Source organism: Alexandromys fortis, unplaced genomic scaffold (genome assembly GCF_014885135.2).
Source record: "Alexandromys fortis isolate MF-2015 unplaced genomic scaffold, M_Fortis_MF-2015_v1.1 scaffold_102, whole genome shotgun sequence".
Lineage (NCBI taxonomy): Eukaryota > Metazoa > Chordata > Mammalia > Rodentia > Cricetidae > Alexandromys > Alexandromys fortis.
In genome coordinates this window covers 2,231,642-2,250,361 of record NW_026067984.1, presented here as the reverse complement: position 1 = coordinate 2,250,361, position 18,720 = coordinate 2,231,642, and the positions used below count along the sequence as shown (strand labels likewise).

The 18,720-nt window shown below is 40.1% G+C and overlaps 1 protein-coding gene across 1 annotated transcript in view; it reads right to left on the bottom strand.

The window, feature by feature from the left end:
* Positions 1-1,608: 1,608 nt before the first annotated feature.
* The window catches only part of Pdgfc (platelet derived growth factor C), a 142,302-nt gene continuing 125,190 nt past the window's right edge, over positions 1,609-18,720 (bottom strand). The window contains exons 4-6 of the mRNA XM_050158756.1: positions 10,859-11,066; positions 6,589-6,806; positions 1,609-3,159 (exon numbers count right to left, since the gene is read on the bottom strand). Of these exons, the coding sequence (XP_050014713.1) occupies positions 3,043-3,159; positions 6,589-6,806; positions 10,859-11,066 (543 nt within the window). The 3' untranslated portion in view covers positions 1,609-3,042. The remainder of the gene's footprint in view (positions 3,160-6,588; positions 6,807-10,858; positions 11,067-18,720) is intronic.

Genomic DNA, 18,720 nt, shown 5'->3' with positions numbered 1-18,720 from the left:
GGGCCAGAAAGGAGGCAGCTACAGAAACGGGATGAAGACACAGATGTGAGAGAGGAAAAGGCAGTCAATGAGATCTGCTGAGAGCGCAGGAAACAGGAAATAAAGTAGGACGGTACAATTACATGTAAATACTACTACTACTGCTGCTGCTGCTGCTGCTGCTGCTGCTGCTGCTGCTGCTGCTTCTGAGAGTTCACTCAGCCTCTGTATCAGGCATGAGAAGGAAGTAAAGCATGGAGGAAACCTATCCAGACAGCATCGTTTTCTGAGAACAGGACTCACTATTTTGTCCTTTGCACATTTCCAAGGTACGTACAAAGAATATTTGAAGAGAAGGAGAAAGTAATAAGGAGATGTAGAAACGAAAAATGAGGGCAGCAATACTGCTTCAAGTAACTGTTGTTCTTTTTCATTTTTTTAAAATAAACCTCACTATGGAAAATAAGGTCTTTGCTCAGAGACAGAAGTCTGAGCTATGGATATGACATACCGAAAATATTTGTGGTCAATAAAGTCATCACCTCATGGACTTATAAGAAACTGCAGCCACTTACTCGATAAACTCGCAGCTTCTCTTGGCTTTGGTAAACCCAGTGTTATGAGTGTAATTGGTCATAGGGAGTTAGGCTTTTCACTCACCCCTCACTCTTGGTGGTAGGGAATGGACTACCTACTTTTTGGATAATTTTGACAACCAAACAAAACAATACATATTTTAAAACATACATAGAAGTGATAGAAACACCAAGGTAACTGGATCAAGTAGGTAATTTCCTGCAATTCTTCATAGTTCTTGCTTGCTAGTAAGGCTTGTAAACTTTGTAACTTTCAGTTACTTTGCACTTTCTACGATGCTTGGTGAAGTTATTTCTGGGCCTTTATAGGGCTGGGATGAAAGAGCAAAAGATTAAAAAAATGAGTTAGAGAATATGTTTATTTTGCGTACTTGTTTCTCATGTGGTGGGAGGCAGGGCAGGACAGCCAGCAGGAGGGGGACAGTGGGTGCTATGAGGAAACTCAGTCTGGAGATACTGGGTCTGGACATGTGGTATTTCCATCAAGCCTAGGGCTGAGTGCTGAGGAAACCTGACCCCAAGAGATCTGTGCCTGGAATGGAAGGACTCTGCTTTGAAATAGCCCATGTAACCCATAGACCAACCACTGCTCGCACCAGGCAGTTTTTGCTGCAGAAAATGAAGACAGGAGTAGAAGTTTATGAAACCAGCCCCTAGCTTCATCTCGTCATATAACTCACCACTAACCATTCTACATAGCCAATGTCACTGTCGGGTCCCATGTAATTCAATCAGTCCGGAATCACTATTAACACCACAGGAAAGAAGAGACATTATGACATTACTGCAAAGAGACATTAGGAAGAAAAAGAAAACAGGGGAGGCTCAGCTGAAAGGCTTCTCTTCCATGTATTCTGGATTGACAGATACTTTTGTATATCGCAAATGATGGTAACTTAGGACTTCACGATCTTCACTTCCTTAGACTCCAAGAGAGTAACATGTTCACACATAGGCACATGGGAGCACTCACATACAGGCACACACGCACATGTGTGCAACACACCCACACACAGACAAACGCTTCTACATATCCCCAAAATAGCCAAATTCTTTTATTTGATGATTCAATACATTTTAACTCAAATAGTCACCACATAACCTAGGCACAGTTTAAAGCATTTTACAAGCAATTATGACGCTGATTTTCTTGTCAACTGATAGAGTACAGTAAGTGAATGACTTAAATGATATACTTCTGTACATAAAAATATCCATGTATTCCCACAGGTGTATGGAGCAGAGTTTACAGGTAGTAAACGCCTAGTGTGACAATAAATAGGATGTGTCCATACAGCACAGCACAGCACAGCTCAGCACAGCACTGGCCCTGGCAGTGGTCCCTCTGTTTCAGGAAGGTGCCTCTGTGTTTTTCTGAGCTCCGCTCCTATTTCCCACAAAAAGTGTTAGATTAGCCATGACTCCATGTGCGTGTATACACATATTCCATTTAATTTGCATCTCTAAGAGCAGAAGTGGGAGTTGATAATAATTCAGGTGTTATCAAAATGTCCCTGCTACCTGTCAATTCTATTGACTTCCCCATTCCATTGTTTGAAATCCAGATGATTCTTCTCAACTCTAGCACCATACAGGAAGGAAATACATGTGTTTCTGTCAGAGCCACAAGATTATATATCCTCTTTGTTCCTCTGGCTATAACAATTCTGTTTAGAAAAAAAATTATCAAGCTAAAAATAATTGATCTATGTTGTCATAAAAAAAGAATATTAAATACCTTTGGTAAAAATAGAAATATTTAACAAGATTAGAAAAGCCAACAGTTATAATGTCAAAAGAAGAATATAAAAATGTACACAATGAAACACATAGAGCACCTCAGAGAGAGGGAAAGGGAAGGCCGCTCCTCGGTGCAGGTGCGCTTCCTCCAAACTGTGACTGAACTTCTCTTCTTCCAAAAGCTGAGAAGTTACCAGGCGTGGAAAAGCCAGTCTTTCCTATCAGCACATTTAACTCATAGCAACATAGCTGCTATATCTAAAAGGCGAGTTTGTAGAACATACACCATTCAGATTTGTATATGCAAACATGAGGGAAAACCCAAGTTTTTCTGCATTGTTCATGATCAACTGTGCGTTTTCACCATTTTCATGTGTTGGCATCACTTGTTCACTTGCCCATGTGAAGACAACTAAATTGTAGCATGCTGTCAGTGTCGAAAGAAATGATGTCACTCCGGAGCTTGCTAGTGATCTCCAAACACTTCCACCCTTTGACTGTCCTCGAAAAAGCACTACTGTGTAACTGCTGACTCCTCCTGGTGCCTCTTCATGCAGAACACTATCCAGTCCTGCAGATGGAAGGCCACTCAAGTAGACAACTGAGATTTTGGATGGAGACAATGAGTAAGATCTTTGTCACAGCCAACGGTAGCATCTGGGGAAGTGGGATGCTAGAGGGGGATCCAGGATGCCAGTTGGGAAGGGCACTGCTGTGGAAGATGCAGCTACCCGCCCGTGTTTCCTTTGCACACACAGTCACACTCCTCATGATGCTCCAGAGCCACGTCAGTGAGGGACTTATGCAACCCCTTGACGCCAATTTTTGGTCTCAACTGAAGGACCTATAAGGGAATAAATAGTCTTGTTTAAAAATCTTTATTTTTTCATTTTTGACATCAAGGACAAGTAATACTTCAAACAAAATGACACAAAACAAAATAAACCAAACAAAGCACGATCTTGGAACCGAAAAAAGACACGCTTTGGTGTCTCATAAAGAAGTTGTATACACAGTCCTCCACCCTAGTCCCCAAGTCATCCACCACTGTCATTTCGTTAAAGAAAGGGTGTGTTAGTGGCAAAACATTCAAAGCAAACTGCACCCAGAATACAGAACAGCTCTCAAACTGAAAAACTCACCATGTGCCTACTACCTCTAGATGCAATCCTACAAGACAATTTCACCTTGAATTTTGAAATCATTAATGTACAATTTGTTTTTCTGCAGTTTTAGCTTCTTATTTTAATACATTTATTCACACACTGCACAAATATTCACACTTGATACAACACACTCAACCATGGATGTCGTGTGGAAAGAAACTTGATCATCTCACAGCTGAGCCTGCCCAATTAGGCCACTCAGCAGTTCTCTTGGCTACACTTCAAATTCTCTGTAAACTTGAGGAGATGGATTAGATGTCCTTCATAGACATCGTGACCAGCCACAGTTAAGTTTCTGCAGCTGGATCTTACTGAGCATCTCTAATAATGATGCCCCTATTAAATGAACTTATTCACAGTTTAGAGTGTTCAGGTTTAAATTAAAAATATAGGCACCAAATTAAAAATGTGTCATTATAGCAATGGTGACCAAAGGATCTAGCTGTGTATTCTATTAAATGTATCTGAAGTATTGGGCACTCAATATTTCTTATAAAAGAAACTATGAATTCTAGGAATTATGTTGCTTGGTTTCTGAGCAAAGACCAGAGCACACAATAACATAAAAGTTTCATTTTCTCTGCTTTCCGTGTATAACATAGATAACTCCATGAAGTGACCATGGAAATTCCCCATTCCTATAAGGTATCATTAAACCACAGAGACTCAAGTCTTCTTTTTGGCTGAAGACTTACAAAACTCTTCGAAAAGAGGAATGAATGCATAACTTTTGGAGCACACGATTCTATCAGAGTTTAATTAGCTCACATTCTTTGCATACTTATTGTGTGCCCGCTACCATAACAATGTGTTTATACACTTGAACTTGGGATAATCCGATAAGGTAATCTACAGTTATTACTTTTCTGTATACACGAGTGAATAGATTTAGGCATGCTGAGGAAAATAGTTATTTGTGCCCAGGCCAAAAGATGAGTTATCAAAAGTAGAACAATAGATAACAAATGAAAGAACCCTCATACCATCCATTGACCATCAGCTTATTTAGCAGCTCGCTTTCTTGAGAGACAGGCTTCAGGGTCTTACAGTAAGTGTCAGAATTGCAGAGCTCTGAGAACAGTTTTCTCAGATTATTGCTTTCCGTAATTCTGAAGCAGAAGTCAGTATGTTCGTATCCTTTCAATTGCAATAATGACTATTTAGATAATGGGATGATATTTTATGTCACTAATAACAATGTTTTAAATCAGCTGGGGTGTCATGAATTATAAAGTTGACAATGGTGTTATTCCTAGTCATATTCTTGCTTCATGTTTGTTTTCTTTGTCTGGAATAAGTTTTTAAAACTTATTAGCATCAGATAGCATCAGAATGGGCAGTATCATTATTCTCCTCCACCTCCACATGTTTCTCCATTCAGCAGTAAAGAGCCACAGGCTCACGGGTGAGATTCCTCTACAGCGTGGACAGTGGGACCAAGTTGTATCTCTTCCTCCATTTTCCTGACTCTCCTAAGATATATCTTCTAAATATCTTCCAAAGGAGCAGAAGGCTCCCTTCCAGTCATTTTAAAGAACAGGATAAGAAATTCCAGAACAGGGAGAGAGTATTTAGGAATCAGAGGCAGGCAGATTGTCTACAGAGTCAGTCCCAGGGACTCCAAGAAGCATGTGCCACTGACCGTTTACTTGAACTGGGAGCAGATATTTTGATGCTGGTCTGATGACTTCTGGAAGCAGGTGGTGTGGGCACACATGTAGAACAGGTAGAATGACTCTAAATACAGTCCTACTGAAATTACTCGGTGCAGGTTTTAGACAGTACCTTCAAAAACGGCTGGGTTATGACCAGATTTTATCGAGATTATGTATCTTGTTGGAAGAACAAGTTAATGGTAGATTGGAGTATAAGTAGGGTCACTTGTCTTTTGCAGCCTCCTGATTTCTCTTGAACTTTCAAAACCATCAACATAGTATTATTGAGAGCACGAAATTGGGTCAGAGGAAGTACAGTTTATGACACCATGTTATGTAGAATCAAGAGTTGAGGGTTTCAGTGATATTATAGTGTACATAAATAAAATTATTTTTAATACAATTAAAAATAATGGAATAGACATTTACAAAAGTCAAATCTGAGGGTCAAACTTAAGTACAGTGTGAAAAACTATATCAATTAAATCTAAACCACAAAAAGAGTATCTTCTCTGGATACACACAAACACTCACATACACACACACACTAGTAAGATAGTAGGATATACTCAGGGTATTCTAGTATGAGTGAGTCTTTCTGTGTTGCCCATGTTAGCCTTGACTTCTAGACTCAGGTAGTCTTCCCTGCCCCCAAGTAGCTGGGACTGCAAGGGTGTGGCACTAACCCTGCCTCTAGTCATGAAAATTTTAATATGATGGATCCCAAGGCTTTATAGGGTAGTAGTTACTAATACTTCAGATTATGTTTTCATGAAGTAAAATATCAAAATTCATAAAACACGAAGCATGTTGTTTGAGGCAAAAAGTATAAGATAAACATGACCCTAACCATGAATATGTTCTCACAATATTTATGGTATGGCATTGAATCCCATGTAAAAACAGTTATCAAAGGTCTCATTGCTCAAAATTAGACAGTGAACTGTTTCTAAACTTGACTTTAAACTATTCTCTATCAATAGTTTGAGAATAAATCATAGTTGAAAAGCTTCACTCCCCTTTTCCTCGGAAAGGATGCTATCTGCTTGATACAAGAAATAAGTGTCTTGTATGATTGGGGCTGGGGTTTTAGCTCAATTAATGGGGCACTTGATAAACATACATAAATTCTGAGCTTAAACCCAGCATCACAGAACACAACAACAGCAACAAAAACAGATCAAAAACAAGCAAACAAACAAAAAGTCCAAAACATCCCTGATCAGTGATGATCCAGCACTACACAACGTACTCTCTGAATTTTCCATGTCAGTGTCTTAAACTTAAAGACCCTGATTTTAAAGTGAAAATAGGAACACTTTCAGACCTGGTGCTTAGCTTTCCGGCGATGGGAGCGTGTCCTTCCCAAACTCCAGTGTATCTTAGGTTCAGCCATTTGGTTTTAGGAAACAAAATGTCCTATAGAAACCACAAAGAAGAAGATGTACTTACCTCATGGTACTTTTTCGTAACTTTACGCGGAACACACTGACATTCATTGCAGTTGTGGAGGCAGCAGGCACAATTCCCTCCACAGCGCTTAACCAGGAGACAGCCTGGCCAGAAGATGGTATCTGTCCTCTTCAGTTCTTCCCGAATGGACACCGAGAAGTTCCGAGGTGTGCAGCTGTAGAGTCTCACTTCCTCTTTGAGAAGGTTGAGGTTCACCACTAAAGGGCATAGAAAAAAGCAGGGGGGGAAATGACTCTTATGTTTCCAGCCTGCCTCCACTGCTCAAAGCTCTTCTTATAAAAAAGACCTGGTTATTCCATGAATGATAACTCTAACAATATCCCTTCTTATTTTTACTAGGTTGTATGGCTCACCAGCTCACAAACTGGACTTTCTGTTTCATAGTCTACAAAGCTTCATTTATGATTTAGTGACCAATGAAGAGGTGGCATTGTGCCATATCAAGAAGAGAGCCAATGAAAGAGTTGGAAGCATAAATAGGAAACTTTATATAGAGAAAAGGGACTACAGCTTTTAACCTTAGTCAGAAAGCAGACAAAGGGAGCATTGCAGGGAAGAACAGCATAGAAGAGAGTATGAATGCTTTGATTAAAAGGCCAATGCAATTTTTTTTTAAAAAAAATGACAGGCTCTTATAATGACATAATCTCTACAGTCTCTGTGGCTATCAGAACAGAATATAAGGAGGATGAGGAAAACGTGTTTCTGAAGACAGCTGAATGGACAAGAAGTGAAAGAAACGATACGTTGGTCAGAGTAAGAGCAGTTGTTGGGAAGCTGATCTTCCGTGTACCAGGGATCAGTGTCCTCTGAAATGTAGAACAATTGGCTTCCTTCAGTTTCTGCTGCTCCCTTGTTGAAAGATGGATGAGTGCCTGATTTATAGCCATTGACTCTATTCTTTCTAGGAAGTTGTTTAACTACATTACCCTTTAGGGTTTAAAAGAATATTGACTTGTGATTAAAATAGAAAAAATCCTTTCATTGGATACACAGAGAAATTCCTCAGAGGACGACTGTTTTTAATCTACATGAATACTGCCTCAGGAAAGATATATCAAAACAATTTTTATAACTTACAATTGTTTACTATGAACGTCTACATAAAAAGTAATTATATGATATATATTCCAATTTTGTTTCAGTTTCTGTCTTGCAGTTTTGCCCACCTTTTTGCTTACAAGTCTTCCACATGTATACAACTTAAATGTTTTGGACCCATCTATTTACTATTTATTCAGAATTTTATTTATTTATTTATTTATTTATTTATGTATTTATTTTTGGTTTAGTAGTTTTCTAAAATATATTGTAATAGGAAATATAAAAATTGGGTTAGGTATTTTTAAGCTGATACTGGAAAGATTATAAAATAGAAATAAAAGCGTTTTTTTCCCTGAGTGAAAAATGGTTTAAATAGTAACAATCAATGTGAGAATCTCATTCTGAAAAATAACAGTAACAGTTTTTAATTGTTTTAACATGTGATGGTAAGTAAAAATTAGGCGCTTGTTTTCTTGACTATTAACCTAATGCCGTTTGTTGAGGATGGCTTTTAAATATTCTAAGGAACATATTAGATTATGAATATTTAATTGTAAGTTATAACCATGTTCAACTGTTGGAGTGATCAAAAACCTCGGTCAAGCGTATGAGTGCCCAAAGCAATGGTAAGGAGCCCAATTCAAAAAATTTTAAAAAAAATGTATTTTTTAATTTATTAGGAAATCATAGCTTTGAGTATTTAACAACTTCATCTGCAAAGGAACCCACGAAAGCAAAGCTTTTAAAAAACTGAACCGCAAATGAGTCAGTTGCTTCAGGCTCCCTGTGAAGACCAATCAAGCATCACTAATAAGGTTAATAGGATCCCTGTGTTAACGAGGCCGCCGCTGCTGCTGAATGATTCAGGTGTAGATACAACACCACTTGATTTTAAGGCGGTGTGAGATTGGATTTGCTTCTTTTCTCTAGAAAGCTATGATATCTGGACCTGGAAGGGAAAGGCTGTATAAGTGGACAACGCAAAGGCTCATTGCCACAATTTTGTAAGGTCTATCCAAATCTTCTTCAGAATGTGAGTAAAGCCCCAGGTTTTAAAGTACCCCTGCCCACCACATGTACGTTAACACATGCTCTTTCACAGAGCTAGAAAGGGGACTGCATATGTTCGGCTTCAAATGTTTACTTAACCACAATAAAAGGCTAGGGTAGATTTCCCAAGTGTGCTCTTGTACCTGCTCCGATGTGAAAATTTAAACACACTTTCAAATCCACTTCCACTCATTTATCACGCTTGACTCACGAGTCAAAAGTCCCTTTGACAGTCCTGTTCAGCATGACTGGGAAAATACCTTCTTTCAGTTCTCTCTCTCTTTCTCTTTCTTTTCTGTAGCCACACAATATGAATGAAAACTCTGACTTAGAGCAAGGGCTCTAATGAAAATAAGACAAAACACTCTAAGTTTTTCCAGAAAGGATAATACTGACAAAAATCCGGGCACATTTGACTTTGTGAGCTGCTCCTTCTCTTTCAGATATTCAATCCTGGGCTATCATATTACAGTAATGCAACCTCAGGGTGGTCTTTCTGAAACAAATGTGGTAACATCGTGATATGTTTATTCTGGGGGAAATCTATTTCAAGGTCTAATTAGACACTTTTGAAAGTATTTCCCTGTCCCTTTGCAGAAAGACTCTTGCAGGGAAGTTGACTTGTCATAAGATCTTAGCCCCTACTTGCGTTGTAGTATGTAAAGTCCTAAAAGGATACATGACTTTTCTAACGCTTACTGTCTGCTTGAAAACCTAATTTTATAGGCAAACTGCATAGAGTTTCGACAGTGAAGGTGTTAAACGAATACGTGAAAGACCTGGATCAACACCAGATTCTTTGCAGTAGAAGTTAGCACGTGGTCAGATCTATGAGCTGCAGGCAGGCATGGGGATCAAGGCTTAAAGGTTTGGGTTCAAAGGAAAAGTTTTAGGCTGGAATTCAGAAACACTTCTCCAAAACTCCATGTATGTTTAAAACCAGTTTCTCACTCCTGCTCCTTATGGGTGCACCTCACAACCTAATTTTATTGCTAAGAAAGGTGGAGTTCATGGGATGTTCAGCTACTCCTGCAGGCAGATCTTCAGCTTCCTGTTTCTGCTTGCAGAAAAGGGAAGTGCCTCTGTAATTTATTCATTGAGATCAGATCTGATAAATACTCAGCAGCCTTCAGCCTGTGAACAGGATTCAGCTGCCCATGCCCTTGAACATAACCACTTTCAAACACTTGTGAAAGGAAACCCTGTCCGTCAGCACAGCGAAATACCAGGGCTGGGCAGGTTCAAACGTGACCTGCTGAGATGAAAGCGCACGCTCAGGAAGGCTGCAAGGGCGGGAAGGCAAGGCAGGAATCAAGTTTCTCCTTACAGGCTTTAGGAGAAGATTGGTGCAATCTGCTACGGTGAACAGCTCAAATGAACTAAGCACTGTTCCTTCCACGTAAATTCCTAACTGCCAGTCTAGTCTCTAAAGCAGTCCTGAGCTTCTGCTTCTGACAGACTGTGACAGAGTTGATTGCTTCTTTTCTCTATTGTTCTTTGTGTTAGCTCCAGCTCTTCCCATGTTCCCACTTGACCTAGCTAACTTCACTGAAAACTTGGTTAAAATGACTACTATTTTTTTTTTCCAAATCGTGGGAGATTAGATTTAATTATCAGAACTTTTGCTCTTAAAAGATAAGTCAGTTTGGCCAAAAGTGATGGTTTCAAAGAAAAATTCCCACTTTATGTTCCATTGCTGTGAATCCGGCCTTATCAACATGAACAGTTATAGTTTGCCCTACTCCTTAGAACTTTCTAGGTTTACAAAATGGATACATCTCTGACCCCAGGAATACACAGTAAAAATGACTTCTAAAAAACATCGTCATTTTTTTAACCCTAAACCTAATTTTTCATCTCTGATTTTTTCTCTTGAATCTCAAAACATAGATTAGCAATGATTCTCATCAAACCGAAAGGAGTGCTCCATCAGAAAGATGTTTGATGAGATAAGAAGAGACTGGTGTTTTCAGCAGAAGTGTCTCTTGATTTTCCTCCTGTTTACAGTCTTGTTTAATACATCCCCTGCTTAGCTGCTATTAGGATGGGTTGCTTGAGCCTATCGCCAAAGGCATTTAAACTCTCCCTTTGGGAAACTGAAAACCTCAGGCACTAAGAGAATCAAAAGAGGTTCTCACCTGAAGAGAGAGCTTACCTTTGGTTCTTTTCCCATAAAGAAAAGCTTTGCCCACCACCTGCCGCGGTGGCTTATACAGGCTGTCCAAGTCCATCTGCCACCGGTCAGGCTCTAGATACCGAATCAGCTCTTCCAAGGTACTGAAGGCCGTCACGGCGTTGTTGAGCAGGTCCAGCGACAAGGCTGAAGGGTGGAACACTGAAGGACTTGTGGTTTCGGTGACTTGCTGAAAGTAAAATAAATCTCTCGTTAACTCTCCTTCTCGGTGTATACATCAAGATTCTCACCTGTGGCTGGAAGAACGTGGAAAGCAAAGTACTTCCAAGTCAGAGTAACCATTTTGAAGCAGAGTCTAATGGTATATAGCTGTAATACCACAATGCAGAAGAAGGCCGAGATAGGATCTAGGATTCATTTATGATATTTTATTTATTAACAAAAGGAGGAGCAAAGCAAAATGTAACTGTTTTTCAAAACTCTATGTAGATGAACTTTGAGCAATGGTCTGTAAGGAGTAAGACACTTCTATCTCCACAAACTAAGGTTGATGTGATGATTATAGACAATTAAAAGTGTGTGCACTATGTGTTAATTCATGGCTCCCCTGGAGCCCAGTACCAGGTATGGCTTATGGGTTTAAACATTCAAACAGACAAAAAGATGAAAGCTCTAAACATCTAAATACAGGTCTAAGACATATTAAGTCTGTAGAAGAGAGAAGCATGCTCTTCTCATTCCCATAACTAAAGAAAATCTTCAGTTCTCTGATTAAGAAAGCACAATGACTCCAAAAATATTAAAAATAAAGCTTAACCTGTGCACCTGAAAATAAAAAGCATCTAAACTCTGAACGGTCAGCTTGAAAACTTTCCCTTGTGGTTTTAATCTTAAAACTTCAAATGTATGATTAAGGTAAAAGAGAAACACCAGGAAAATATATTGGTGATCTAAGACAGTTACAAAGCCTATAACCAATGCCCCCTTTGGTAGTGGAGTCTCAAAATTCCTTGACAATGCAGGGTATTCCCTCTTGGTTATCCTCCAGAATTTTATGATAAGACTGTGGCTGAAGACACCTTATGATTTAATCATGAATCATGGAGAAATAAATCTGGTACTGACATGGACCTTTCCTCCCGATTTTTCACGGTGGTGGAAGATGCTCTGCACATGACTGGGGCAAAATAATCAATAGTCTTACCCAGCTATGGACACAGCCATCAGCAAGAACCATTGACTTGCCAAGTTATACACTGGTGCAGTAGCGGCACATGTGTTACGTGGATAACCACTCTAACCACTCGGATTGGTTTTAAGCCCCATTCCACAAAACAACTCCAATACCAGATACCATTATCTGCCTAAGAACCTATGGCTAGACAAGTAGGCTAGACAAGAGGAGAATCTGCAGTTAATAATCTGCTAATAGAAATAAATTAGACTCTAAATAAGTATATACATAGATTAGTGTACTCCTCAACCCTCATCACTAAAGGGTTTTGTTGTTGTTGTTGTTTTTGCTTTTATTGGTATAGATGGAGATTAACTCAGAGTGATCAACGTGTAGAGAATACAAGACTATGTAGTGCTGGGTTCTAACTGGGACAGCTATATCAGACACCCTCCTCACCAGACTCAGGGATCAGTGAAGAGGCAGTAGAAAGATTATAAGAGCCAGAGGCTCTGGGCATCTGCAGTGAAACACATTTGATAGACACGAGAAGGCTATGGCACACATGAACTCACAGTGGCTGTGATGGCACTCACAAGGCCTACACAGGATCAAACCAGCCCAGATGCCAGCATAGATGAGTGAGTTCCCATGAATTTCCATCACTAGCTGAGTAACTGTTGGCAACTGATGGTTGTGAGAGGTGAATGATTAGTTTCCTTTAGGGATGAAATACTATAGCTGTTACTTACGCTCCAGAAGATGGTCCTATAGTCATGCACATGTAGACATCACTAGGTATTATCTCTCTGTTTTTGTCTGTGTGTATATATATTTATATAGCTATAGCTATATCCAGCTATATCTATCTACCTATATATATACACATACACATACACACACACACACAGAGAGAGAGAGAGAGAGAGAGAGAGAGAGAGAGAGAGAGAGAGAAAGAGAGAGAGAGAGAACGAGAGAGAGAGAGAGTACATGAAGTTAGGAGGGAAAAATAGGATGAATAGGAGAAGAATAAAAGAGGAGGGAAAGGAGGTGAAGTTTATCAAAACACATTCATGTATGAAATTCTCCAAAGTACCATTAATGAAATCTCCACAGTTCAAACATAGACTCACAAAGAAAACTCTTGTACATTGTATCAACTTTTGTCTTATTTTCCACTGTTCACCTTCCTTAACTTAGAAAATGGCCTAGCAAGTAATGCATGATAAAAATGAGAAGAATTTAAAATATCTCATAGAAGAGATGGCTTTGAGGTTTGTTGTCTGAGTTTTCTGTCCTGCCTGGTTCCCACTATCGTTAAGTCCCAAAGAAATCACACAGAGGTCTATATCAGTTATAAACGGATTGGCCCATTAGTTCAGGCTTCTTATTAACTCTTATAACTTATATTAGCGCATTATTCTTGTCTATGCTAGCCACGTGGCTTGGTACTTTATTCAGCGAGACAGCCACATCTTATTTCTTCTGTGTCTGGGTAAGGACTGCAGAATAAGCTTTCCTCTTCCCAGAATTCTCATATTCTCACAGACCCACCTCTACTTCCTGTCTGGTTGTCCTGCCTATACTTTCTGCCTGGCTGGGCTAATCAGCGTTTATTTGAAATATAATTGACAGAACACAGACCATTGTCCCACACCAGAGGTTAAGAAAATATACTGCTCTGATGAAGACCAAAGTTCGATCCCCAGTGCCCTCACAACCTTCTACAAGTCCAGCTCCAGGGCACTGTCATCTTCTTCCAGCCTCTGGAGACAACTGCACTCAGGTACCCATGTACACAAAGATAGAGGAGGGAACAATTCAAACATATCATTAAAAACTATAATAATGAAAAATGAACCATGACAATCTAAACTTCTGAAGATCAGTTTGAGAAGTTGCCCTGCCTGCTTTAAAATACTAGATTTGTCAAACAGAATTAAGGCACAAAGCAGACACTGTGAGAATGCCTTAAATCATGATCATCAGTAGGCTACTATATAGAATATTTCAAAAGAGAAATTAATCGGATGGAAGAAATGAGCAAACTGCAGAGAAACCAAGGAAAGATATTTGAGTTTAGAAAATACAATAAGACCTGTTAATTCATTCGGAACAAAGTAAAGTCACCTTTGCATACTAAATGAGAGGAGATACTACTGCCCACATATGGTTTAGTAAAAGATACGAATGTGTTTTTGATGGGGTAAACGACCTGAAATTCCTGAACCGTGCCTAGAAGAGAGCGCACATGGGAGCATGCCTCTTCAGAGCTGCAGCTAAGCTCAGTGGAGACCAAAGACCGGCGCATATCTTACCTCTATAATTAAAGTAAGTGCAAACACATCCATCACAATGTTACTTGGAACAGAGAAACAATGGAGGCAACTTACATACTCACATAGAGGAGAATTCATGAGACCGTTATAAACGGAGGCAGGAAGCAAAATAAGTTGACAACTTTAGGAACGGGGAGGAAGTTTGAGTACTTTTATCACAAAGAGCAAGGTTCACTTTTTTGTTCAATTTTTAACGCTAACTCAAGGTAAGATGTGCCATATCACAGTTCAAGTGAAAACGAGGCATGAACAAATGCTCGGTTTTCTACAGTGTGAACGCCATGTGTCAGATAGAAGAGGTCATGTGAACAGTGATTTAAACTGTGTACCCCTGACTGCCCTGCCAGGTTGCCAGTTCTCCTTGCTGCCCTCAGGTCTGTTGGAATCCGTGTAGAGAAGCTACAGTTAGAACCAAGGTTACAGCCAATAGCATCAAATACCGAAAACAGGTCTATAGTATTAGATCTGCAAAATGACACTTTGTGTGCTCAATGAAACCTCCATGATGAAGTCTCTCACAATTAACACTGTAAGTGCAGCCTCTTGTCATATGTGTGTGATGTGTCAGCCTTTAAAGGGTTAAATTCAAACAGAGTAAGGGAAACACTATCCCTCCCTCCAAGACTCCCCAACCATACTAAAGTACTGAAAACCTAACCGTGTACTCTTTGGGTATAGCGAACAGTCTGTGGGCAGAACAGACTGAAGGCCTGCAGCTTGTGAGTTCTGCTTCTCCTGCGCTGCTTAGGGGGATTTTCAGAATGGGCAGACAATGGAAAACAGAAGTTACAGAAGAAAAAAAAAAAACATACCTTCTAATTTCTTTCCTATTGCAAAGGCCATTGCTCAGAGCAGAATTTCAGACTTTTTCTTCTACATTTAGCACAGGGAAAATTCAAACAATATGTTTGATATTTAAAAGTATTTAAGGATCATCAAAATGGCTCTAAAATGGCTCTCGAGCTGATAAAAAGGCACCCACAGACCAGTCTAAGGACTCAAGTTTGATAATCAGGTCTCACATACTGGAAAGAAAATAAAAAACTCCACAAATTATTCCTTGACCTCTACAAGTGTCTTTCTGCATGCAAAATCCACCAGTAAATAAATATTTTACAATTTTAAACATTTATGATTGAACTGTTAAACTTGAAACATGTAAAAGACTGCTCAGACTTGATTTTTATCTTCTGCCTTTTATTTTCTTTCTCTAAAGATGGGGACCCATTGTGGGCCAGCAGATGGCTGTATTCTGGAATGTCAACAAGTAAATGAACACCTCACCTTCACCTCAATAATCCACCATATGGTTTTCAACTCTTCCTTTCAGGACAGTGGGGTCACCAATCTTATTATAATCCATCTACTGACTCATTTAGCAAACATTTATTTGTCAGAAGCCTACAGGGTTGGCACTGTGGACCAGAGGATAGAAGGTTTAGGCTGTAGAAAGCTTAGGATGAATATTCTTCTGTCTTCTCTCACCAAAGAGAGTCAACTGGACCATTGGCTGCTGTGAATCAGGTACGTGACCGGACAAGTGTCACACAAATCCTGCTAGGTGCAGATCACCAAAAGTGAACTTGCTATAAAAGAGTAGCTGCGGAACAAATTTATTTTTCTTCTTATTATTGAAAAGTATCTGGCAGCCCATGAGGTCAAACAAAGTGCTAGTCAAGCAGAGCCAGGCAGCAAGCCTGGCTAAGTAAATCTCCTCACAGCCTTTTCCAGTGAGACATTTGATAGCCAGTGTTTTAGCGCTCTGTGTTTATTGTGGCTACATCCAGTGTTTATGCTCCTATTATCATCTCTGCCTCTTCTTTCGAAAGAAGAAAAGCTGCCTCCCTGCTTGGAAAAGTACAATCTGAACTGCCCATGCACTCACAATAAATAGTTACTGCTTTTGAAAAGACTCTAGCTTGTTATTTCATTAGGGTCTGCAGGGTGAGTGCTATTTTAGAAACACAGCATTCACAACGAGGCTTCTCTAGACAAATACACACAAATGTTTATCGCGAGTAGCATAGCAACTGCAAAACTATAGTGTCAATTGCGATTTATGGGCCGGTGTTCTCAGTCAACCAGGTGCAACATATCTTAGGCCGATAAACGGTTACGCTTCATTCATGCCTAACACAGTTAGTAATGCATATTGGGTTATATGATTGTAGCTTAAAATAAAAGAGCCAAATCCAAAAAAGTTCAAAGTCAGGTATGCGCCTGCACTCCCTGGTACTCAGGAGTTTGAACCCAGGAGTTCAAGGCCAACCCTGGTAACGTGGAGAAGCTTCCTCTCAGAAAGAAAGGAAAGGAATTTAAAAAGTCAAGCCTTGTGTAACTGCCTTCGTAGAGGTGTCTCCAGCCTCATTTCTCTCATGTCAAGCTGATATATCGCACAGAGCTTTGGTGTGAGGAACTTAAGCTGCAGACAGGGCATGCAGACAACACTGCCTGCCAGGAACAACTGACAGGCAGGTTCGCTAAAGACACAAGAATGCTCTGGAACAATCCGTTTCAGCATGCTTCTCTTACTTACCCCTGGCTCTTATCTAAATTCATCCAGAAAAACTTATCTGGGTTTTGTTTTTAAATTATTTTTAAGCCAGCAAGGCCAAGCCAATGCTTGCATTCCGAGAGATGAACAGATGTTTAGTTCTGGGTGGGTGATGGAGATTATATAGTTACGTGAAGACTCCTAGGGAAGACAGCCAGCTGTGCCACATCCAGCCTCTGGGGAGAATCTTATTGGAAAGAGCACTGTGACTAAATTTCCCTTGGTAGGGTCTCCATCAGGCTTTGAGGCCCAAAAAGTAACAGCAGTGGGCGGGCTTCAGCCAGCACATCAAAGCAGGACCTCCGTGTTGAAGCCTGCGATGGCGGTCCAGAGGCCATGAACGTCACAGCTCCATAAAATCCCCCAAAGCAGCAAGGTCTCGCCTAATCTCATGTATTAAAAAGAATAAGATGACAAGTTTGGCCAAAATTACCTTAAATAATATGCTGTTCATGTTCCTAAGTACCACACCTTCCTAACTTGGTGGGCTAACACTGGCAAGCGGCTCCCTTTTCTCATCCAGTGATACTTGAACTACAGCCTCTAACTACATTTGTAAAACCTGGCGCCTTTGCCTTCTAACCCTCTTCCTTTTACGGGTTTGCAAGTGCAAGCTAAAGAAGGAACTGCACCCAGGTGTTATCCACTGAGGTTTCTGCTTCCGGGTAGGGCTCCATTGAAGCAGATGCCTTGCTATGGGCAAGGTGGGGTAGCTGGTGGGTGTTGAGTGAGTCCACTACTTTCCTCTTTTGAGGTAAAATTGTCCAATAGAAGTAAGTACCAGTTCCCCCAAAGCATTGTCCACAGCGGTGTCTGTGGAAAGCCAAGTCAAGTTTGTTTGGTTTTGTACTGAGCTCTGAGAAATCATTGCTCTAAATAAAAAACAAAGACAGGCAAAACAAACAAACAAACAAATAAATTCTGCAATAGCTTTTAGTAGCTGAAAACCCATATGAGTGAGGTGTCATGTAACCTTTACCATATCACACTGAATACTCATGAAATTGCTCTTTACAGTGCTCAGGACATGGCGCACAGTAAGAAAGAATACGAAATAAAAACAGTTAGAAAAAGCCAACGCCCCCTTGCAAAGTTTGAAATGGTGTCTACCTCACCCCAGAATGCTAGAAAGTGCACTCTCCCTGATATTTCTCCTCAGTCAACAGATCACTCCCAGCCACGAAGACAAGACACGCAGTATGTAGAGGGATCCAAGGAGAGAGGTTGCTGCATTTGATAGATGGTCCCAGGGACATGTTCAATACATTAACAGCCAGAGAAGAGACTATATTTCATTCTTGAATGAAGGAGGTTATTTTGAGTATTTTTGTTTGAAATAGGCTAATGAGGGAGCTGGAGACATGTCTTAGAAGTTCAAAGCTCTTCTGTGTTCCTGCAAAGGATCTGTGTTCGATTTCCAGTAACTCAAAACCATCTGTAACTCTAGTTCCAGGGAATCCACCGCCCTTTTCTGACCTCCGAGAGTACAGGGCACCCATAGAAAGCACATACATACACTCAGGCTGAACACCTATAGATATAACTTACACTGGTCTGTGCCGTAGGAAGTGGCATGACCTATTGGTGTGTCTTGGCATCTGTGCAGTACTTGGTATACACACAGGGCAGACCATAGTTGGTTCTTCTCCACAGAGTAGGTCTATGAACAAAAGTCTGACTCTGCTAACTGAGATTTACATTCAGTAGCTGTTCTGCCAAATAAGAAATTAGTGTCTCACAAGAGTGAGTACTGAAGTGAAATTTGAGTGTGCTCATGGCCATGATGACCTCTTTGCTAACGAACTTAAAAAATAGT